The 23077-nt window shown below is 52.0% G+C and overlaps 2 protein-coding genes across 2 annotated transcripts in view; one reads left to right on the top strand and one right to left on the bottom strand.

Annotated features, from left to right (window-relative positions):
• Window positions 1–23077, bottom strand: part of HNRNPA2B1 (heterogeneous nuclear ribonucleoprotein A2/B1) — a 473571-nt gene that overhangs the window by 438369 nt on the left and 12125 nt on the right. The window lies entirely within an intron of this gene.
• NFE2L3 (NFE2 like bZIP transcription factor 3) lies at window positions 877–21964 on the top strand. The gene is made up of 4 exons (XM_084896363.1): window positions 877–1734; window positions 13009–13158; window positions 18321–18404; window positions 19473–21964. Exons 1-4 carry the CDS (start codon window positions 1156–1158, stop codon window positions 20724–20726), a joined length of 2067 nt encoding a protein of 688 aa, XP_084752489.1. The 5' UTR covers window positions 877–1155; the 3' UTR covers window positions 20727–21964.

The following is a 23077-nucleotide window of genomic DNA, read 5'->3' on the forward strand; positions in this document are numbered from 1 at the left end:
ATGTGGCCATTTAGCCAGGATATGAGTTTTATATTATTTTTGCTAATTTTATAATGTTAAACTTTAATAATAACAAATAGTTGTTGAGAACTGATTATCGAGAACTGCTTATCAACGTTCGCATTGTTGATCAGTTGTTAGAATTCGACCACCATTATTTGGACTTAATGAACAATGGCATTTTTTGGGATTGGCAACGACGAAAACATTTTGTAACTGTCTCTCAACGATACACATCGTACTGTGTGCTCGTAAGCTAGTGAAACAAGTGATGCCATTACAAATCAGCTATTCGGATAATTTAGGTAATTTATTTATTTCATAAATACATACATTTTCTTGAATTTAGCAGACAGTACTCATATTATTTATATTTTATAGTGGCGGCAAAAAGTCTATCGCGGGCCTTGAAAGTGACCCTTAATTTTTTAATACATAATTATTTATTTATTATATTTGTAAATTGTACTTGTTATTTTTTTTAAATATAGTACAATACTATTTTTGCGTTCTATGAAAATTTTTGTTGCTCCATATAGAGCAAATTTTTAATCAAGACCCCCCTCCCTTGCAGTGGTGTCCCGCTTTACCAATGTTAAAATCCGGTCACCTCAGTCTACACTTCCTGTCCCTGCTCCTGACCCCGCACCCCACCCCGGCCTCCAGCCTCCACCGGCCAGCCCGCCGGCACGAGGTGGGGAGCCCCTCGGCGCCCACAACGCCGCTCCCAGGGAGCTTTGCGCTCCCGGGAATAAAGAGCCTTTGAGCTGGGAGCCCCGCCCCGCCCGCCTCAGGCCCCGCCCACAGGCCCGCCCCGCCCACAGGCCCGGCCCCGGCGGCGGCGGCGGGCGTGTCCCGGGGCGGCGCCCGGGGCCGGGGGCGGGGCCTGGCGGAGCTGCGGGCGGCGGGGCGCGGGCGGCGGGGCCGGCGCGCAGGTGGCTCCTCCTCCGGCTCCCGGAGCTCGGCCCGGGCGGACCTGCGAGGGAGCGAGCGCCTTTGTGCGGGGCTCAGGGACCCGCGACGCCGCTCCCGTCCGGGCCCATTGTTCCGCTTCTGTCTCTTCCGGGCGAGTGTCGCCGTGCGCGGGCCGCACGTGTCCCCGCGGCCGCTGGAGCTGGGACCGCGGGCGCCGGCGGGGTCCGGGCTGCGCGGGAGATGAAGTTCCTGAAGCCGTGGTGGTCCGACGGCGGCGGCCTCCTGCACCTCACCGTCCTGCTGGGCTTGGCGGGGCTCCACCGGGACCCGGACCGGGACCGGGACCTGGACCGGGACCTCTACCTGCTGCTCCCGCCGCGCGCCCCGCTGCGGGATGAGCTGCTGCTCTGGGGCCGGCCGAGCCCCGCCTCCGCGCTCAGCCCCTTCCCGGCCCCCGGGGGCTGGGGGCGCGCGGAGCCCCCGCACCCCAAAGGGCGGGGGCCCGAGCCCGCGGGCCGGCTGCTGCGGGCGGTGCGCGCGCTGGGCGCCCCGTTCATCCCCCGCACCCGCGTGCACGCCTGGCTGGTGCACAGCGTGGCGGCCGGCGACCCCGACGGGGCGCACGGGCTGCTGGGCGCCGCCGCGGCCTCGGCGGCCGGAGGAGGGGGCGCCGGCGCGGACGGCGGCAGCCAGGCTGCGCTGGGGGGCGGCGGGGACCCCCGCGCGGCCCCGAGCAGCCCCCTGGCCGCCGGGGAGGAGGAGGAGGCGCCCGCGGAGCCCACGGCGCGGGTGCCGGACGCCAGCGGACGCGCCAGCCAGGTGAGCGGGGGGCGCTGGCCGGGCGCCCGGGAGGGGAGGAGGGCCCTGGGGGTGAGGACCCCGCTGGCCTCCCACCCTCCGCCCCTGGGGGGCTGTAGGGTCGCGGACGACTCTGCCCCTCTCCTTTTTGTGGCTCTGAGTGTGGCTTTTAGGTGTTGGAGAAAGAAGTGGGTGAAATCCCCGTTTCCGTTGTAGGGGACCCGTAGGTGGGATGGCCAGGTAGGGCGGCTCGGGGCCGGGCGGGGTGCCGGTAAGATGCTTGCCTTCCGCCGCCTCTGAGCGCCCCGTGTGCCCTGAACGGTCTGTTCCCTCCAGGGGAGCCCGTGCCGGGCGCAGAGGGTCGGAAGGAGGACTTGGCCCCGCGCAGGTTTCCCTTTGGGAACCGCGCTCCCGGCCCAGCGCGATGGCCCCGCCCGGGTTTGAACCCCGTTGGGGTCGCGTTTGCTGCTTCCCGGGCGGAAGGGGCGGTGGACGGTGTCCAGGCGGAGGACAGTGTCTGTCCAGGCGGAGGCGGGCTGGCCCCCCGCCGCCTGTGACCCCTCCGCCCCCCGCGTGCGAGCCCTGCGCCTCCCTCTCCCCGCGGGGACCGCCCGTTGGCGTAAGCAGGAGCCCGGCCATCACCCGGCGCCTAACGATTCCCTTTGGAATATGGGTTCCAGCCCTTCGGCTTCGCTTTCTTTTGGAACCGCGTCCACCGAGGTCCGCTCATGGACGTGTCTGGGCCGCTCCTCACTCCCTGCCCCCTCCGGCCCCGGACACCTGGGCGCCCCTTTCCATGAAGCGCCCTGTCCACAGGCCTTCCGAGGGGCCTCTTCCTGCTTTCTCCGCCCAACCGTGGTGTTAACAATGGGTATCGATCAGCCAGTGTTCCTCGGACGGGTGTGTGTGTGTGTGTGTGTGTGTGTGTGTGTGGAGTGCAATCTTATGCAAAACGGGACCGGGGCTAGACTGGTTTGTTGGCTGCGCTTGGAACTGCCCTGTGTGTAGGCAGTTGTCAGACGAGCTCCTCCACCCTCCGGAGGGGTCACTGTGCCAGGCGCTGGGTGATTCACTGTCACCCAGATCCCAGTCCTCCCCTCCCCCCCCCTCCCCCCCCCCCCCCCCCCCCGTCCTCCAGAGGGGTCACTGTGCCAGGCGCTGGGTGATTCGCTGTCACCCAGATCCCAGTCCCCCCCCCCTTCCCGGAGGGGTCACTGTCACCCAGATCCCAGTCCTCCCCCCCCCCCACACCCTCCCGGAGGGGTCACTGTGCCCGGCGCTGGGTGATTCACTGTCACCCAGATCCCAGCCCCCCTCTCCCCCCGCCCCCCAGCGGACAAATGGGAGCTGGTGGGAGCCTTGGTGGGCTCCTATCTGTCCCCAACCTGGAAGGTTCTTCCCACCCACTCATCCAATCCGGCCCCACGCTGCCCTCACCCTCCTCCCCTGAGGTGCGTGACAGAACCACCCACAGGGTGAAGGTGAAACCCAGGGCTGGATGCGGGGCCAGATGGCACCCGCCCCCTCACCGCTGAGTGCCAGCGGGCCGGCCGAGTGCACAGGGCCCGGAGGGAGTGAGGTAGTGCTCCCTGCAGGACTTCCCTCCCTTCCTTCCCATCACCTGGCTGATGCCTGTTTGGACAGGCCAGCCTGAGGCGGGGGAAGCGGGGAGGAGGAGGGAAGGGGGGACAGGGAGTTCCAGAGGCCGGGCCCAGCCAGACCTTGGAGTCCTTGAGCCCCACGTTCCCGGGGAAGAGGGTGAAGTCCAGGAAGCCATCCCGGTGGGGCCTCCCCGTGGCGGGCGCTGAAGCTGGCAGGTGCGGGGATGGCCTGGTTGTATGGGTTTCAGCCAAGGTCAGCTGGGGAGCACCGGAGTGCTCACGGCAGTTCACCCTCCTCGGCCACACCTTTTCCACATCAACCCGCCAGGCTGCCTTGTCTCCATCGTGAACAAGAAAAGGGGGGCCCAGGGAGATTGGGGCGCTCGGTGAAAGCCACACAGTTTTAGTGTAAGGTGACCAGACGTCCCGCTTTTGGCAGGACAGTTCCTATTTTTAACAATTTGTCCCTCGCCGAATCCGGTTTGGCTCAGTGGATAGAGCGTCGGCCTGTGGGCTGAAAGGTCCCAGGTTCGATTCTGGTCAAGGGCATGTCCCTGGTTGCGGGCACACCCCCAGTGGGCGGGGTGTGCAAGAGGCAGCTGATCGATGTTTCTAATTTTCTATCCCTCTCTCTTCCTCTCTGTAAAAAAAATCAATGAAATATATTTTTAAAAAAAAAACAAAACAAAACAATTTGTCCCGCGTCCTGCGGCATTTTAAAAAACGCGGCAGGACGTGGGCCAAGTTGTTAAAAATCGGGACGTCTGGTCACCTTATTCCAGTGCCAGACGTGGAGCTAGAACCTGAGCTTCCGGACTCCCAAACGGGCACCTGCACTGGGCACCTGCCCTGCACTCAGGCTCTGCGGACGGGCGTGCGGCCCAGTGGGTGCTGCCCTCACGCCTGCCCCGTGCCCACGGCTCCCCAAAGCTGGGTGGACTAAAGAGCAGGCCACAGGCCCATGGCGCCCAGGCTGTCACTGGGAGCCAGGGCTGGGGAGGACGGGGCTGGGAAAGGACAGCGGTGTTTGCACTACGCGGCCCGGGTGTGGGGCGTCCCTTCCTAAGGCGCCCTCACAGGTCCCTCTGGGAGCGCAGGGCTTCCCTCGGGGCGTGGCTGTGCCAGTTACACGGGAATCGCCTGTGACGTGCCAGCCCAGCGCCGGGAATGTGATTGTTGACGCTCTCTCGTTCCGCCTGCATCCTCAGCCCCCTTTATTCCCTTCTATCCGTCCGCCTGGCTGGCGTGGCTGTGTGTCTGTCCGGGGGGTGGGGGGTGTATTGGCGCCAGGCGGCCTGGCGTTGAAGCCCAGCTCTCCCACCGGCTCTGTGGCGGGCCCGTGTCTCGCCCTCTCTGTGCCGCCGTGTCCTCAGCTGCACCTCGGGCATCGTGGGGGCGCCTCCCGCCCCGCAGAGGGCGGCTCTGAGACGCCGCTCGTCCCGCACGGCCGGCCCAGGACCGGGCCTCAGGGCTTACTGACAGTCAGGGACCGGGAACTTCAAAGAGGGGGCGTGCTTTGCCCCAGAGACCATCCTAGGTTGGTTGTTTTTATTTATTTATTTTTTAAAATATATTTTATTGATGTTTTACAGAGAGGAAGGGAGAGGGAGAGTTAGAAACGTCGATGAGAGAGAATCATCGACCAGCTGCCTCCTGCACACCTCCTACCGGGGATGTGCCTGCAGCCGAGGTACAGGCCCCTGACCGGAATGGAACCCGGGACCCTTCAGTCCGCAGACCGACGCTCTGTCCGCTGAGCCACACGGCTTTGGGCTTGTTATGTCTTTAAACAGATCGCGCTGGTGGCTCCCCGTGGCGTGGCAGGAGGCGCCGGCTGTCCGTGCAGTTCCTCCTCCGTCTGGCCCTGTGCGGGGGGAGGCTGCAGCGGGGGTTTTCCAAGTGTCAGAGGCAGGGCTGCTGCGGTTTCGCTTCTGAGTGGGGCCCCGCGCCGTCTGAGCACCCTGCCCGGAATTCCCCGGGGCAGCCCGCTGGCCGCCGACCACGGCCATCGCTGTTCTTCGGGGAAATGCTCGGGCGAAACAAAGACGCCGACGGTTTCCGCGCACCTGAACCTGAGCCTGTCTGAGGGCGGTGACTGCTCACCGCGGCTCCTGTGCTTCGGGGAGCGGCTGCCGCGTGGAGACAGAGGGCCTGTCCTCCTGATGGGGTTCCCGCCCCGGGATGGGCACCCCCTGCCCGGAGAGGGCCCGGCAGGACCTCTTGGTCTCCTGAGGGCAGTGGGCTGTGTTCTTTCGGGTCTGGGGAAAAGCTGGCACCATCAATACTTGCCTCTAAGAGGAAGGGGAAGAGAAGGGTGCTGGATTGGTAAAGTGAAAATTGTTTGTCCTGCCCTAACCGGTGTGGCTCAGTGGATAGAGCATCGGCCTGCGGACTGAAAGGTCCCAGGTTCGATTCTGGTCAAGGGCATGTACCTGGGTTGCAGGCACATCCCCAGTAGAGGGTGTGCAGGAGGCAGCTGGTCGATGTTTCTCTCTCATCAATGTTTCTAATTCTCTATCCCTCTCCCTTCCTCTCTGTAAAAAAAAAAAAAAAACAACAATAAAATATATATATATTTTAAAATTGTTTGTCCTTTCAAAATCAAAGAGAGTCCCCGGTGCCGAGGGAGCTGCAGGTAGATGGGATCTCACACCCTTGCCGTCTTTAGTGCACAGCGAGGATCAGGGGCTGCCCGGTGACCACATCCTTGGCCGCACCACCAGCTTCCCGCAGGCTCTGCCTGCTTGCTGGAGCCTCTGGTCTCCCGGAGGACAGGAGGGCACAGGGCACAGTGTCCGTGTCCCGGTGCTGCCGCCTGCGCGGCCTGAGGAATAGGACCCACCGTCCCGCAGCTCTGGAGAGGAGGGAGTTGGCGGGGCCGCCCTCTGGCCCTCGGCTGGCAGCCCTGGCCCGCTCTCTGCCTCCGTCTCCCGGCGGCGTTCTCCTGGTGCGTGTCAGTGTCCGAGTCTCCTTTTCGGGGGCCGCCGGGGTCCTGTTGGATTGGGGTCCCTCCCTACTCACCTTTGCTAATCACAGCCACAGGCTTCAGGCTCCAGATAAGGTCACCGGGCAACTTCCTTCCACGTGCGGCCTCGAGGGTTACGGTTCGTTTTGTTACAGAGTCACCAGCTCCCTTTCCTGGCAGCCGCGGGCCTTCAGCTCGCTCGGCAGCAGGCTCCGCCTGTGGGAAAGGAAGCTGTCTGTGGAAGCAGGGTCACGGCAGCAGGGTGTGGTGTAAGCGCGTGAGCAGATCTGGGGGCCGGGAAGGGGGTTACTACCTTGATGTGAAGCAACCCCGAGGAGCCTTCTTTCCAGGTTTCTCCGGCCAGTCCCTCCCCGCGTTGTTAGGCCACAGGCCTGCCACCTCCGCAGTGTTCCTCCGGTCATTCTTCTCCCCGCTCTGCCCGTGTCTCCGCTCGTCTGAGATCATCAGAGTGCGGGCTGGCCTAGTGGCCCCGTGCTCCGGACTGGAGTCAGACGGGCTGCAGGGGCCGTCGGATCTGTTTCCGCCGTCTGACGCCAGGGGCAGGTTTCTGAGCTTCCATTCGAGAGCCTCCACGGGTGCCTCATTACCTGCCCGTTGGGTATTTTGTCATCACGGCTCTTCACGTGGCAGCGTGACCCAGCTCCCTAACTGGCCTCGCTGAGCTCCTCCCCCATGATCCTCCGCCGTAGTCCTCCTTCCCGCTGAAACTTTCTCCCTCTTTTCTCAGACAGCCTCCTGCTCTCCTGCCTCTTAATCTGCTACCTTTGTTTGCCCAGACTCACGTCAATGATCACCTCTTCTACAAGCATTTTATTTTTATTTTTTTTAATGTATTTCATTGATTTTTTTTACAGAGAGGAAGAGAGAGGGATAGAGAGTTAGAAACATCAATGAGACAGAATCATCGATCAGCTGCCTCCTGCACGCCCCCCACTGGGGATGTGCCCGCAACCAAGGTACATGCCCTTGACCGGAATCGAACCTGGGACCTTTCAGTCCGCAGGCCGACGCTCTATCAAACCGGTTTCGGTTTCTCATTCATTTTAAATTGTCCTTTTGTGCCTTGAAGAGCCAGCCCTATACTGAGGACGGCCCTCCTACACCATGAGGGAGGTTGGGACAGAGGGAGCACAGGGGAGCAGAGCGCGCGCAGGCCGGGGCCAGGGGCACGCTCTGTCTTGCACGGTGGTGTCTTCAGTGTGGAAACTGCGTCTTCGCTTTAACCCCAGGTGGCACCAGGACGGGGTGAGGAGCGCAGGCGGGTTCGAAAAGCGTCTGCTGAGCAATCCTCATCCCGCCCTCCGTGCTGGCCTGACACCATGAACTTGACTGTGTCGTGGGTCCTTCATGGCCCGAGTCCAGCTAGAAAGTAGGTCAGATCCAAGTCCTGATGGGCCATCTGGCCACTCCGTGCCAATCTGAGAGGACGGGGGCAGCAGACTTTCAGGTTGGCATTGTAATTAGTCCAGTGTTGAAATAGGATTGCCCGAAGTTACACAGCAGGTTAGCGACCTTGCCCAGAATAGAACAGGTTACTGCTCGTAAGCACTGGGCTAACCCTACCTCCCACCCACTGCAGAGCGACGCGCTGTAAAAACAGGCTTCTCCCGTCCATGGCGGCTTCCGACCGGAACAGTCTGTTCTCAGAATCTGGCCAAGGATCCGTGTTGTTATTTGGATACACGTGTGGCAGCCGAGGCTGCGGAGGCTCGGGCGCACAGCGGGTTGTTCTGGGTTAAGCTGCAGGTGATGGTGGGCAGAGTATTAGCAGTGGCAGAGAGGCCTGACCTGTGGCCACAGGGGTGCGGCCTTTGAGGTTGGGTATGACTATCAACAAGGGCTCTCCAAGGAACAGAAGCAGTAAAATATGAATAATATAGATTATACCAGCCGAAACCGGTTTGGCTCAGTGGATAGAGCGTCGGCTTGCGGACTGAAAGGTCCCAGGTTCGACTCCGGTCAAGGGCATGTACCTTGGTTGCGGGCACATCCCCAGTAGGGGGTGTGCAAGAGGCAGCTGATTGATGATTCTCTCTCATCGGTGTTTCTAACTCTCTATCCCTCTCTCTCTTCCACCCTGTAAAAAAATCAGTAAAATATTTTTTTACAATAGACTCTCCAATGTTTATTTAAATTAAATATATATATATGTGTGTGTGTGTGTGTGTGTATGTATTATACCAATATAACATGAAGATATGATACACACACACACAAAAACACAAATATATATATATATATATATATATATATATATATATATATGATTGAATTCAAGGCATTGGCTGCCATGGTTGTAACGGTTGACAAGTCCAAACTCTAGGGCAGCTGGGAATTCAGCAGGCTGGAGGCAGGACTTCCTCTCCCTCAGTTTTGCTTCCAAGGCCTTTCACCTGATCGGATGCAGCTCACTCCGATTATCGAAAATGATCTTGTTAAAGCCACCTGTTGACTATAGCTGTCAACCACAGCCACCAGATACCTCCAGCACCTGGGCTGGTGTTTGAGTGAGCAATTGTGGTCTCCGATACAGCCTCCCCGCACGCCATGTCAACATGTAGAACTGATGGTCACACCCTCCCCGCTCCTTCCTCCCTGGCGCCTTTGTGAGCGAGACCTTCCGGAAGAGCCCTGGTGGGGGTTAGCAGCTGTGCGCTAAGGGCTGGTACATGTGAGTCCAGGTTATAGCTCCTGGCATGTTACAGTTCAACAGGCGATTTGCCCTTATTGCCCAGAGCTGGGGGTTGAATCTCCAGGAACTCCTGTCCCGCTGGGTCGTTCTGGAACTTGCTTGGGTGTGCCAGGAACCCTTCAGCCCCCAGGGTGGGAAATCCTTCGGGAAACGACTGACCAGAATGGGGATGTTCCAGTCGGGGATGATCAGACTGAAGAGGGAACAAAGTCACCAGCTCAGAATATCTGAAGAGCTGTGATGGGAAGGAGGTCTCAGGCTCCGGAGGAGCAGAGCCCTTCCGGAAGTATCTCAGTAGACATTCCTGAACTATAAGGACTCTTTTTAAAAAATAAAATATATATTTTATTGGTTTTTCACAGAGAGGAAGAGAGAGAGATAGTTAGAAACATCGATGATAGAGAAATATTAATCAGCTTGCTTCCTGCACACCCCCCACCGGGAATGTGCCCCCAACCAGTGCACATGCCTGGGCCGGAATCGAACCTGGGACCTTTCAGTCCACAGGCCGACGCTCTATCCACTGAGCCAAACTGGTTTCGGCTATAAGGACTCTTGTAGTATAACCATAATGCCACTAGTACATCTAGAAAATTGGTAATTCTTGCCCTGGTTGGTTTGGCTCAGTGGATAGAGAGAGTGTTGGCCTGTGGACTGAGGGGTCAAGGGCATATGCCTGGGTTGTGAGCTCGATCCCCAGTTGGGGGGGTGTGTATGCAGGAGGCAGCCAATCAATGACTCTCACCATTGGTGTTTCTATCTCCCTCTCCCTCTCTGAAATAATTTTTTTTTTAAATCAATAATTGTTGGTATTATTAAGCATGCAGTCCGTATTCAGATTCCCGGTTATGGCATGAGCAGCTTTCCACAGGTGGTTTGTTGGTCTCACGATCCAAACAGACTCATTCCTTGCGTGTGGCCAGCTGTTCTGCATGGTAACGGGATCTTCCCAGCACCGCTGGTCTCGTGTGTGGTGTGTGTGTGTGGTGGTGGTGTGTGTGTGTGGGTGTGTGTGTGTGGGGGGGGGGGACGCAGTGTGGAGCAGGCGGGAGTCAGTGTGGGCAGTGCTGGTTCCGACGGGACGCAGCATTCATAGATGGCTCCCTGGAGGGACTCCATGCCTGGCTCCTTGCAGGAGCGGACAGGGATGGGGGGCCCAGAGGCCAGCAGGCAGGAGTGCAAAGAGGGGAGCTGAGTGAGGTGAGGGGGTGATCTGCCCCCCTCCCATGGGTGAACCCGCCCGAAGCCAGCCAGCACAGGAGCCCCCGTTCTCAGGGGTCAGCTTCCAGGGGACACCCCAGGCTCTAGAGGTGCAAACAAAGAGCAAGACAGCGCCCGAGAAATGGCTCTGAAGCAGAAGCGCCTGCAACCGGCAACCAAATCCCGGTTCTCTCACGTGCCCGCTGTGTGACTTCCGGGCAAGCGGCTGGAGCTCCCTGTGCCTCAGTTTCCCCCTGAAGAAGGATGCTGAGCAACTTCATGGAGAACATGTGTGTGGTGCGTGGCCCACAGCAAGCGCCCCATAAACCCGAGCTGTAATCATTACAAACCGCCCTTAAAACCACCCAGGCCAAACAGGGCACTCTCCATCCGGCTGCCCGTGGTGACTCCGGCTTGCCGCCAGCCTGAGCCCCTGGCCTTCACCCTCTCCCTCTGCAGTCCTCTCTCTCATGGGCACCACTCCACTCTGTCTTCCAAGGTTCCTCCGACCGGAGGCCAGAGCAGGGCCAGCCCTCCTGCCCCCGGAGGAGTAAGGGGCAGGCCCAGTGAAGGCCTTTCCCCACCAGCCCGCCGTCACCCTCCTCAGGGCCCAGCGCAGACTCGGGAGCCAGGCTACAGGTAGCAGAGCTTGGGGGGCAGCAGAGCTTGGGGGATAGCAGAGCTTGGGGGGCAGCAGAGTTTGGGGGGTGGCAGAGCTTGGGGGGCGGCAGAGCTTGGGGGGTAGCAGAGCTTGGGGGGCAGCAGAGCTTGGGGACTCAGAGCTTGGGGGGCGGCAGAGCTTGGGGGCTCAGAGCTTGGGGGGCGGCAGAGCTTGGGGGCTCAGAGCTTGGGGGGCGGCAGAGCTTGGGGGCTCAGAGCTTGGGGGGCAGCAGAGCTTGGGGGTAGCAGAGCTTGGGGGCTCAGAGCTTGGGGGGCGGAGCAGGGAGAGGAGAGGCGGCTCCTCTCTCCCGCTTCCCCCCCTCACCGCCTCGGCAAGCCTCCCTGGGCCTGTGTGGGGCAGTGGCTACGGGACTGAACAGCCGAGGACAGTCATACCTTCCCAGCCCAGTGGGAAAGAAACGACCCAAACAGCTGCCATTTCAGACAGAAGACAGTAAGTGCCGAGGGAAAACCTGCGGCCATGGGAGCAGACCCAGGAGAGCGGCTCCAGGGGCCGCACGGAGAAGGGGGTCCGAGCGGAGGGGAGACGGTGTCCTCCCGGCAGAGCGCCGTGGGGGGGGGGCCTTCCCAGCAGGCCAGGTCAGGACACGGCACTGGGTTCTCGCTGTGATCAGACCCCCGGCCAGGGGTTTACGATGGCTTCCTGTGGCAAGCTTGGAAACTCACTTTCTTTTTTTTTTCTTTTTTTTTTTGAGTCACAGCCTCACAAGAGTATCACCTGCGTACACATAAAAAGTAGCTTAATGACGGGTTTCGCATCCCCAGGCTGTAAATTAAAAGCATGGGCCACAGCTCGGCCGGGTACTTGTAAAAACACATGCACTCTGTGTCTCGCCCCATGTCGTCGAGGGGAGGGAATCGGGGAGAGAGAACAGTAACCACGGGCCACGGGCGGCTGGCAGCCTTCCTCCCGCCGTTCTGACCGAGCGGCCAGCGTTGGGCATCAATGGCAACGCCTGAGAACCAAGCAGTAGCTGGAAGGAGTAGTGATGTCTGGTCAGCATCTTAAAGCGTAAAGAGTGCCTTTCCTCAACTGATTTCTTAAAATGTGAAACAGGAACTATCTTCTCACAGACCAGTACACTGAGGGCCCACGTGGCCAGGAGTCACACAGCTGGCAAGAGTAGGACGAGCCTTGTTAACGGCAGTTTTGGGGCCTTCGCCCTCCTAGCCACAAGGCGTGGATGGGGTTTGCAGACTCTGCCAATTACCCTGAGTGGCCAGATTATTGTGATCTCTGAACGCATAATAATCTGGCCACTCAGAGTGCATCCTCCTATATAATAAAAGGCTAATATGCAAATTGTCCCCTCGACCAGGAGTTCGACCAGCAGGCAGGCTGGCCAATCGCCATGTCCCCTCCCCCTGGCAAGGCTGGCCGGACCCCACCCATGCACGAATTCACGCACTGGGCCTCTAATATATATAATACACACACACACACACACACACACACTGAGTGGCCAGATTACTATACGTTCAGAGATCATAATCTGGCCACTCAGTGTGTATCACAGGCCTGACAGTCCTTTTCCCTTTCTAAGTGGACATAGTGTTGAACCCTCCACCCTCCTGCCCTGAGGTTCCGGACTCTCCTCTCCCCCCGCTGCTGTAAACGGGGAGGGGAATGCCGAGACTGAGTGGAGGGGCAGAGCGTTTATAAGGAAGTAACCAGGCAGCTGCCGCTGTGGCGGGAGGAAGGAGACGGGACTGACCCGAAGCAGAAGCCAAGCTGTGAAGCAGGCCGTGAAACCAGGAGCGTTGGGGCTGAAGTGGCCCACATCACGACGGTCCCACCCTGAGCCGGTGGCCAGCCTCCGTGCCCTCCCGGTCCCGTTGAGGGAGGGGTATGCGTGCCCAGGAAGGGCGTGAGCTCAGGTGAAGTCGCCCTCAGCAGTGGCGGCCTCTGTGACGGCTCAGCTGGAAGGGGTCCCCTCGCAGGCCCCCAGCAGCTGCCGCTCGCTCCCTCCCCCGGGCCCTTCCTGCCTGTGCTCTCCTGGAATCCCATTGGTCCCCTGTGTGCGGGGGTCGATGCATCCCCCATTTATACCTTCAGTTCAAACCTTTGCTGCAAATTCACCTAACTTGATGGAATATGGATTTCTGCTTAGAACACTTTCTGGGTATTTTTATAGGAGAACGAGGCGTTAAGAGCTACAGGTCACAGTTCTCAGCAAGGCGTGTCAGCCCAGGATAACTCACTGCAGCAGCAGGATGAAGATGAAGCTGAAACAGCAGACGCCCCTGAGTGGGAGGCGGAAAAGACCACCGAATCCAGGAATGAGGTGAGCGTGGCCGAGTTTCCCAGCCTGACCACTTCGGCCGGCAGGTGGATTTTCTAAGGCTTTGTCAGTATGTGTTGAGAACAAGTTTTGTATATACATATGACCTACTACTCTAAGCAAATCTGATACATGGAAAACACTTGGTTTTTGTTGTTTATTGTCGGAGTGGTTATTTGGTTTACAAAGGAATCAGCCCGTAGAATCAGTTATCTCTATTTAAACTCAAGACAGTGTATGTGCCCTCATGCATACCCCTCCAGGTGCTTGCTAGTAGGTTTTATTAGTTGCATTTGCCGTGGCAAGGGATCAAGGGATGGCTGATGTCCTGCATCCAGGAATCCTCACCCAGCCCCCTGCAGGCAAAGCACCCTCCGTGCCAGCTGGGGCTGAGGCTCAAGACCTCACCCAGTGTCCCTCCCGCTGGGCCAAGCTCCAGGGGCGTTTGCCCATATCGTACCTCTCGGCCCAGAGTGAAGGCCAGGCCCCGGGGGGACAGCCGCCTTAGCTCCTGTGTCTAACCACACTCATGGCGGCGAGAAGAGGAACAGGATGGTGACCACCGGGAGCCAGGCTGATGGGGTGCCTCCTCCCTGCAGCCTGTGCTGCCCCTTCTTCCCCGTGGGCCAGCCTCCGGTTTCTCCTGGGCCCGGCTGAGGCCCTAGCCCACAAGCCTGGCAAACAGGCGCTCCAAAGGCGGGCATGGAGGCTCCACTTGCCACTCAGCTAAAAGGCGGCTTTCTCAGCGCTGACCGCCCCGGCGGCGTTTGGTGCTGTGCTTGGGCCAGCCTTGGAGGATGCGAGGTACCATTCCTTTGCTCCTTCACAGCTTTTCAGAGTCCATCACTACCTCCTTGACCATGTGACATTACACCGAACATTACATGATGGATGGAGTGAAATCAGAAAACAGCTTTGCTCTTTGCCCACCCTGCCAGCCTGTCCTGTCCTGTCCTGTGAGTGTTCTTCCCTACACCCGGAGTGAAGTTAGGGCAGTCCCCATGACGTACAGACAAGTCTCCCTGATCATCCCACGGCAGCAATTGGTCAATAATATAATCCAGTGTCATTCTTAAAACAACAGAAATTCAGTTTCTCCCCTCATCCGCTGCAGCCTGAGCCTGTCCGAGGAGGAAAGCGTGTGTGTGTGTGTGTGTGTGTGTGTGTGTGTGTGTGTGTGTGTGTGTGTGTACGTACCTCATGTGGCCTATTCGTCCTTTTCCCCAGTCCTTCCTCCCTCGCACACTAAGCTGCCTTCTCTGGGGGTGGTGGGATAAGGCTCAGGAAAGGTGTTTGACTGGCACTGTTTAGACACTGGTTTCTCCGGACCATAGGGTGTGTTTAAAGTTTGTTGTTGCTGTTGGGTGGGTACTTTCATGCCATAGGCTCTTGGGAGACCCCCACCACTGGAGTCCTTCTCTTGCCCGTCTTGTGACAAGGACAACCTCTCCGCCTCCGGGTGACCCTCTCCAGCGGCTGGTCCTGGAAACATGCTGCTCACCCGTCCGTCCGTCCATCCTCCCCTAAGCACAGCCCTTGCTCAGCCTCTTGCGTTTCTCCAACTGCAGGGGATGCACTCGCCACATTGCTGAGTGGTCTCCTAGGGTCCCTTTTGTCCCCCTTAAGGAGAGAGGGGTGTGCAGTGCACGCCAAGGAGCCCTCCCAGGTAAATGCAGACCCCGTTCTGGCTTGCATTTCCTTTGCAGAGGGAACTGCTCCTCCCTGTGCTTCTACCCACGCATTCTCCCCGGCCTGTATTTCACATAATGTATGTGCCCTTGGTGTGGCACTCCCCACCCACCGCCACCCAGTTATTGTCACATCAACCCTAATGAACTTTTATATTAACAAAATGCTGAAAGGCGTCTTTTCAAAAGGAGACATTTCAGCCTACTTCCCACTTGACTCCTGAATGCCCCAGTTATCTTTTCTGAGGGAGATGATTTATCAGTTTTATTTTGTGGCTTTGTGCGGTCGCTTCATTTCTCTCTTGGGCGTGCCTGTCTGTCTTTGCTCCCTCACAGCTTCCCAGCAGAGCGGGCGCTGTTGGCTGCCTCTGAGTTACCCGAGTGACTGCTAGATACCGACAGGGCATTCTTTACAGGCTAACGAAGGGGTCCGAGGAGCTTCCTTAGAGAACTGGAAATACAATTTCAATTAGGGAAAATGTCCATTTGGACAGAACTTTCCAGAAACACATAAATCACTCAACGCAAGGCATGTGTGCCTCAGTCCTCCAGTTCAGGCTCGGCTCCTCACTGTGCACCTCCATGTTCTTGCTGGGTAGGCCTTGTTTAGTTACCTCAGTAAAGATTCTTTACTGAGGTGTTACTGACTAGGTACTCTGACAGTCTGTTACAATAGTATTTATTTCCTTCCACGCGACAGTCCTGGGTGATAACTAGGACAAATGACTTGATTTGCTACTTAACAGTGACCTCTTTCTAGCCCCACTGTAGGCCCAGGCTGAGAATGCTGGCTATTAATGAAGAATACACACACTAAATGTAGGTTAACTGGTCTGAAGAGATTTTCTTCTCACTAAAGACAAGTTTGAAGTTTACAGTAATGTTTCATCCTTTAAGAGATATGTCTTACAAAGTTAAATGTGTCCACCGTATTCTTTAAATACTCATGATCTGTTCCAAATGTATTTTTGACCCAAAACATAACCGTATGTTTGTATTTTATGTTAAGATTTCTAAGAGCCTGTCTTAGAAGACTGACCATTCCCTGGCAAGCTCACTCAAATTTAATGCCATATGTCTTTTGGATTAGTTGTAAGAATAGCTGAGTGTCCCATTTTTGTGCAAGATCTGTACCCACCTGAACAGAAAAAAACTCAGCAATTAGATTAACCAAGTTCTATGAAAACGAAGGTTTCAGAAATTGTTTGTATCACTTGTTAGGTGTGATAGAACTCTGTTGCTCAGTGACTTCTAACAGAACGATGTTCACAGTTGAGGTTCTCAAAAGAAGGCACACGCCCATGAGATTCTGAAGTGAGTGAGGGGATTGTGTTGTTTTTGTAAAACAGGTGAGGGCAGGTTTTAAGGGAAACACTGAGGTAACAGGGACTTGCAACAACATGAAGCCATTACTGCCATTACCACCATCAGGACAAAGCTCAGTGAGAGCTGGGCTTGATCAGCAGAAGCTATTGTCTCTAAAGTACTCTGTCTCCTGTGGGCCCAACCAGAGGGCTGGTCAGTAGTGGTGAACCCCTTGGCCCTCCATCTCCAGGGGCACTGAAGAAAAGGGAACAGGCAAAATGTTGAATGAAACACATTTTGACTAGCCTGAAGGGGTCAGTCCATAATTCATTTTAAGCGGAATGATTCTCATAACCTTATAATGTTACTTACCCACCACTAAGGATTATTTTTGCAGCAATCCAGATGTCTGCTGATGTTATCTATTCTCAGACACTTGTACCATCAGCAAATATTGGTCAACATTTGGCCAGGACTAAGCAAATCTGAGGTCCTTAACAGAAGTATAGAATACTTCTAAAATTTCTCCAGAAATTAGGAATCATTTCAAATAATAATTCAATTGGTGAAGAAGTCCGCTACCAGTAAGAGTGTATATAAATGGCCAGTTAAAAAGCAAGAAATCTTACCTAGCAATTTAGCTTAAATATCCCTACAGCATCCACACAAAGCCTTGTATTTATTCCTAGTATTACAATGAAATAGCTTGAAAACATGGCTTGATAGAACCAAGATGTTTGGTGGAAAACGAAAACAGGTATTTGCACACACATACACCGCAGTCCAACTGGTGTGAATCTTCAAAGCTGGAAACCCTGAAGTGAAATGGTGGGGGTAGAAGTGGTGCACAGCACAAGACAGGATTGGGAACTTACTGACCTGTAATGACAATTGCCATGGCACACCGAAAGCGGTAATCCTGGATAAAATAGAACGGGCAACATTTTTAGTGCACAGCGGAACTCAAAAGCAAGAAAGCAAAAGTCTACAGATATAAGAAACAAAGAAGGGACTCAACCCTACAATTAAAATAATTGGGCACCAAACTGAGGAACCTCATGGAGGAATTGGATCCAGATGTCTGAGTGGGGTTGAATGAATTGGAAATATCTCCAGCCTGTGCATGGGGCACTGAGGTTCCCTGCTTATGAGCTCTTTGGTTCAGGAAACAGGGACTAGGATAATTCTAGGACCAGATAGGAGTCCGAGCAAGGAAACTGTCTATCCCTTAGAAAACAGAACTCCAAATGGGCCCCAAGCCAGCTATATAGTCTGATCCACACCATTTGAACCAAGAAAGCAGAGTTGAGAAAATGATACAAAGACTCGTCCTTGCAGAGAAAAAACTGTTTTATAAGTTGGTAGCCCCTGAGATATTCAATTCCCACAGAAATAGCACTCAACAAAGCTGAGCTCTCTGGTAGTCCTAGGAGAGATTAGAAAGCATGAAAGGGAAGCAGTTTTGAAGATCCAGCAAAATATTTCCAAAATTAAAATGATCTTGATGCAGATTGATGGAATATAGTCCCAAGACGACTAAATACAAAATTCCAAACATATCAAAGTGAAATGGTAGGACAACAAAGAATTAAGAAAAAATAATTAAAATTAGCTGAGGAAAAAATATTGGCTATAAAATGACAGATGCAAGCAAATCAATAGTAATAATATGCCATGGGACTAAAGTACTGAGGGAAAATCTTAAACCTGATTGTCTCACCAAATAGAAGGCAAAATAACTCCAGGTTATAAAAACTAGGACTTACTACTACCTGATGCTATCAAAGGAGCTATTTCATAAAGGCAGGAGATGACACAATAGTGAGTAAATGAGTTGTCATTTTGGTACATCTAAATACATATTTGACTGTAAAGTCACATAATTCTGTAGCAAATTTGGAGTCAGCTGTGGAAGGGCAAAATAAGTTGGAACAATGCCAGCCAAAAATTATATGAAGATGGTTAGGGCAGGAATAGGGGAGGAGTTAGGAGTTGAAGGTTCTTATTTAAAGATATGAGACTATTGATACCTAAAGGAGGGGTGTAAAAACCACAAGATTGGGCAAAAAATAGAGATTAAGATCTAGTTGTCCTTCCAAGATAAAACCTTAGAGCTCTAAGCAACCACACTTCAGTCTTTTAATGACTGATGCACCTTTTGTGTTTTTCTAGAGATATCTAAACGGGACTGACACCTCTCTGTCGCTGGAAGACTTACTTCAGTTGCTTTCATCACAGCCTGAAAATTCACTGGAGGTAACTGGAAGATTGTCTTTTATCCTTGCAGGAATATATCTGCACTGACCTCTCAATAAATTGAACCTGGATGACATAGTTTTAAATATAAACTAATACATTACTATTTGAGCATACAGACTTATGATTATGTAAACACTTCAACTTCAGAGAATTAGCCAAATATGTAAATACTATTCCTCCAAGTAATCACAAAGATCTAATCAAATTTGCATAATTCCTATTGAATCAAATTTATGTAATTCATATAGAATCAAAGTGGCAGTCAACATTTGACAATCTACCGTTTCCCCAAAAGTAAGACAGTGTCTTATATTAATTTTTGCTCCCAAAGATGTGCTAGGTCTTATTTTCAGATGTCTTATTTTTCCATGCGCTACGTCTTTTTTTCGGGGAAACACGGTAAGGCATAGCTTTATATTTTTGGTACCATTTGTGTCATCATACTTTATTGATCTGATCTACTTTATTTTTAAATATATTTTATTGGCTTTTTACAGAGAGAAAGGGAGAGGGATAGTTAGGAATATTGATGAGAGAGAACCATTGATCAGCTGCCTCCTGCACACCGCTTACTGGGGATGTGCCTGCACCAAGATACATGCACCAAGATACATGCCTTGCCAACGCTCTGTCTACTGAGCCAAACCAGTTAGGGCTGATCCACTTTTTTAAAGACACACATACACATACACAACACTACTTCACTACTGTTATTATCCATGATCCTCCACAGTGTGCATTTAGATTGCTAACAGCTAGGATGAGAATGGCATCTTATACAGTAGTAAAATGTACAGTAAGACTAGAACATTAGAATGTTATAACTAATCTAATTAAGCTTTATAAATCGCCATATTAGAACCATTGTACCCCCAAATATAGCATATCCTGACTTGGATTCACTTGATGTATTCAGTTGCCCATATTTAACTGGGTAAAGTTGCTATAGCCAACAGCATCTCTCTACTTACATAGCAGATAAAACGGAGGAAAGAAAATGGTGTATTGGGTACAAGAACTATTGAAATTGAACTGTGTGTTAAAGTGCTCTTTTCCCCTTTTCAGGGCATCTCCCTAGGCGATATTCCCCTTCTCCCAGGAAGTATCAATGACGGGCAGAATTCCTCAGCCTATTACGGTGTGAATTTTAGCCAGGCTATAAGTCACGATGTCAACCTCCATGAGGCCATGTTGCTGTGTCCCGACAATGCGTTTACAAGAGACCCGGCGGGAAGGACTTCACAGTCACAGGAACCGTTTCTCCAGTTACATTCTCACACCACCAATCCTCCACAGCTCCTCCCTGGAACTAATGTGACAGCATTTCTTCCACCTGTTGACCATCAGACAAGGAGTGTAACAAGCCATGACCTTCTCTGTGACCTTGATATAAATATATTTGATGAGATAAATTCAATGTCTTTGGTGACAGAAGATTTTAATCCAATGGAAGTTTCTCCCCTTTTTGGAGAGCCCGATTCTGATTCTGGGCTTTCCTTAAATTCAAGCCATAACAGCACCTCTGTCACCAACTCTAATTCCTGTGTGTGTGACAGTGCCATAGGTTCTAGCAGTGACCTTGAATCTCTTTCCCACCATGCTTTAGAAGGGGCTGTAGGCGGCTACTACCCAGAGCCCAGTAAGATTTGTCACATTGACCTTAGTAGTGTTTCTTTCCATGGGGACCTAGCATTTCAACACATATTCCATAACCACACTTACCACTTACAGTCAAGTGTACCAGAAGCCATTTCTGAGTCTTTTTCATGGCCTGGGAAGCCACAGAAAATAAAAAGTAGGTACCTGAATGACACAGACAGAAACTTAAGCCGTGATGAACGCCGTGCTCAAGCTCTGCACATCCCTTTTTCTGTAGATGAAATTGTCCACATGCCTGTTGATTCTTTCAATAGTATGCTAAGCAGGTACTACCTGACAGATCTACAAGTGTCACTCATCCGTGATATTAGACGAAGAGGGAAAAATAAAGTTGCCGCTCAGAACTGTCGAAAGCGCAAACTGGATATAATTTTGAATCTAGAAGATGATGTATGTAACTTGCAAGCTAAGAAGGAAACCCTCAAGAGTGAGCGAGCCCAGTGTAACAAAGCCATTAACATCATGAAAAAGAAACTGCACGACCTTTATCGTGATATTCTTAGCAGGTTAAGAGATGATGAAGGTCGGCCTGTCAATCCAAACCAGTATGCTCTTCAATGCAGCCAGGATGGAAGTGTTTTGGTTGTGCCCAAGGAACTGGTGACCTCAAACTACAAAAAGGAAGCTCAAAAGGGAAAGAGAAAAAGTGAAAGAAATTGAAAATAGACCGATTCCACTAATATGTGTAAAGTAGTAATAATGCTGATGACATATGATCACGAACCATTGAAACTGCTTCAAGGTTTGCTCAAACATCTTTTAAGCACTGTTACTTGAATCATTTAAGGCTATATTTTGAAGCTTATATGGACAAGTTTAAGACTTCAAAGAGACATGTGGGAAATCTGGGGAAAGCTTCCTTCTGTGAAGTCGTCCTATATTAATATGCACAATTCATAAGTATGGACAGAGTAAGGTGACAAAAAACTTGATAGAACTATCGACTCACTTTGGAAGCCGTTTTCTTATAAGATGGTCACTTCAAACATAACACTGAGTGTAATTATTTTAAAACGTATCTTAGTTTTTAACTTGAAATGCAACGTAGCCTTAACATTCTCATTTAGTTAGCACTGAGCTTTTCAAAAGCTATTTTATTAATCCTTAAATTATAACTTTCTCTGTGGAAATGAATTTTATACTTGAATTTATTTAAAAAGTTAACTTCTCCCTTACATAGAGACATTCTAAGCAAATTTACCTTAGCTATTATTTCCTCCAAACGCCCATTCAGGAATATAGGTAAATATCTAGCAGAATAGGACAACATGGTAAGACTTGATCCAAGTTGAACTCAACCTAGTTTGTTAAACTAATAAGGGAAATCCCCATTAGGATTTAACAATACTATGTGAAATAAGGGCTATAAATGGCCAAATTATAAACCATACTGTCCAAAAAACTGCAGGCTTTAATGGCTGAGAACAAAGACCTCTACAGTCACAGATTTTAGAGATAAGCAAGGCTACCTATGTATAGCTCATCACTCCCAGGCAAGTAAGGCAGCCTATAGGGATGACCTCACATCCATAACACTGATGTCTCACCACACAAAACTCAGATTCATGGGAAAACGTTAGAGACCATACATGAACATATACACCAAGAGCAGGGGAAGAGGCGATGAGCATACACTCTACAACCAAAGAACTGGAAATACTGAAACCACAATAAATGGCAGTAAGAAAAAAAAAAAAGAAAAAAAATGGACTTGAACAGAAAAGTCACTCATCCTATAAATAATGAAACTGAAATACAAATTAACATAAACAATGTTCGATTTCAAAATAAGGTGGTCAGATATAATTTGGCTAACAAAGGTCAAAGTATTATCGTGGTTTGCAAAAATGCCGTTTTGTAAGAGTGGATTTTTTATAATAAACTTTCTCCACTTTTAACTTGGCCTAGCCATTTCTTTCAAACCCTAGATCAGTGGTTGGCAAACTGCGGCTCAAGAGCCACATTCAGCTCAAGAGCTGCGGTTTTTGCTGCTGTTGACTAATTTGAGTTTGCCCTAGAATCTAGGGCCTAGATTATGCCACAATAATGCTCCTAGATATAAACATCACCCTTCAGTTTTGTGCAATCACATTGAACGTTGATAGGCTGGCACTGCAAAGGAGTACTCTCTAGATGTCCTAATGTTGTTTAAACTACAACTTTAGGGCATTTTATGACAAACTGGTTAAGCCTACAATGTTAAGATTCTATAATACTTATGTGAAGACTTCAAAACTGTTGTTAGTCCTATTACTCAAGTATTGTTCTGTAAGACTCCCCAAATCCCAGGACCAACCAAGACAATAAAATACAGGTGAACATCAAATTGGCCAAAAAAAAGGCATGTAGTGTAGCAAGTTTTAGTAACAAAACTGTCCCTCTGGAAGTTACTTTGACCCATTGTAACTTTAGGTCATGTCAAACTTCCCTTAACCCACACAACCAGATTCAAGGGGGGAAAATTGAAGCTGTTTACTCAACTATCATCGATAATCCAGTGTTGGCAATGGAAATCTCCAAGATTTTAGTTTGTATTCTCTATTTAGATTAAGGAACATGATACACCATGGTTAACAACTATTTTTACTAGTTCAGTAGTCTCAAATTATTCTGGAATTCAGGGTAGTTATCAGAAAAAGGAATCCGTCCAATCTATACAGCTTCAGACATCAGGAACTGATCATTTCAAAAGGCCAATTTACAATTCAAATTTTATGCATTTACAGGGTAAAACTACTGACCCATTCTTTAATGGCTAAACCAGACAAGTTAACATGAGTAGGCAGTTAAGACTTTGAACTGAGAAACAATCCCTTCAAAAAGATTTGTACAAAATGTGTTCCCAATTTGGTATGAGGTTTAAAAACAAACCTTAAGTGGTCCATAAGATCTAGACCTTAAAATGAGCAACTGTGCAGTTAGCCCTTGGCTTTCTTAAAGCAGCTTTCTCAACTTAATTGACCCAAACCAAAATTCCATTTTAAATTCTAACATAAAAATATTGCTTCCTT

This window comes from Pipistrellus hanaki, assembly GCF_964339955.1.
Source record: "Pipistrellus hanaki genome assembly, chromosome: 10".
Taxonomy (NCBI): Eukaryota; Metazoa; Chordata; class Mammalia; order Chiroptera; family Vespertilionidae; genus Pipistrellus; species Pipistrellus hanaki.

Excerpts from the sequence above, each read along its gene's own strand:
- NFE2L3 (XM_084896363.1), top strand. The coding sequence starts at position 1,156 with ATGAAGTTCCTGAAGCCGTGGTGGTCCGACGGCGGCGGCCTCCTGCAC. Across the intron at positions 1,735-13,008 it reads CCAGCGGACGCGCCAGCCAG|GAGAACGAGGCGTTAAGAGC; the intron begins GTGAGCGGGGGG and ends GTATTTTTATAG. Across the intron at positions 18,405-19,472 it reads AGCCTGAAAATTCACTGGAG|GGCATCTCCCTAGGCGATAT; the intron begins GTAACTGGAAGA and ends TCCCCTTTTCAG.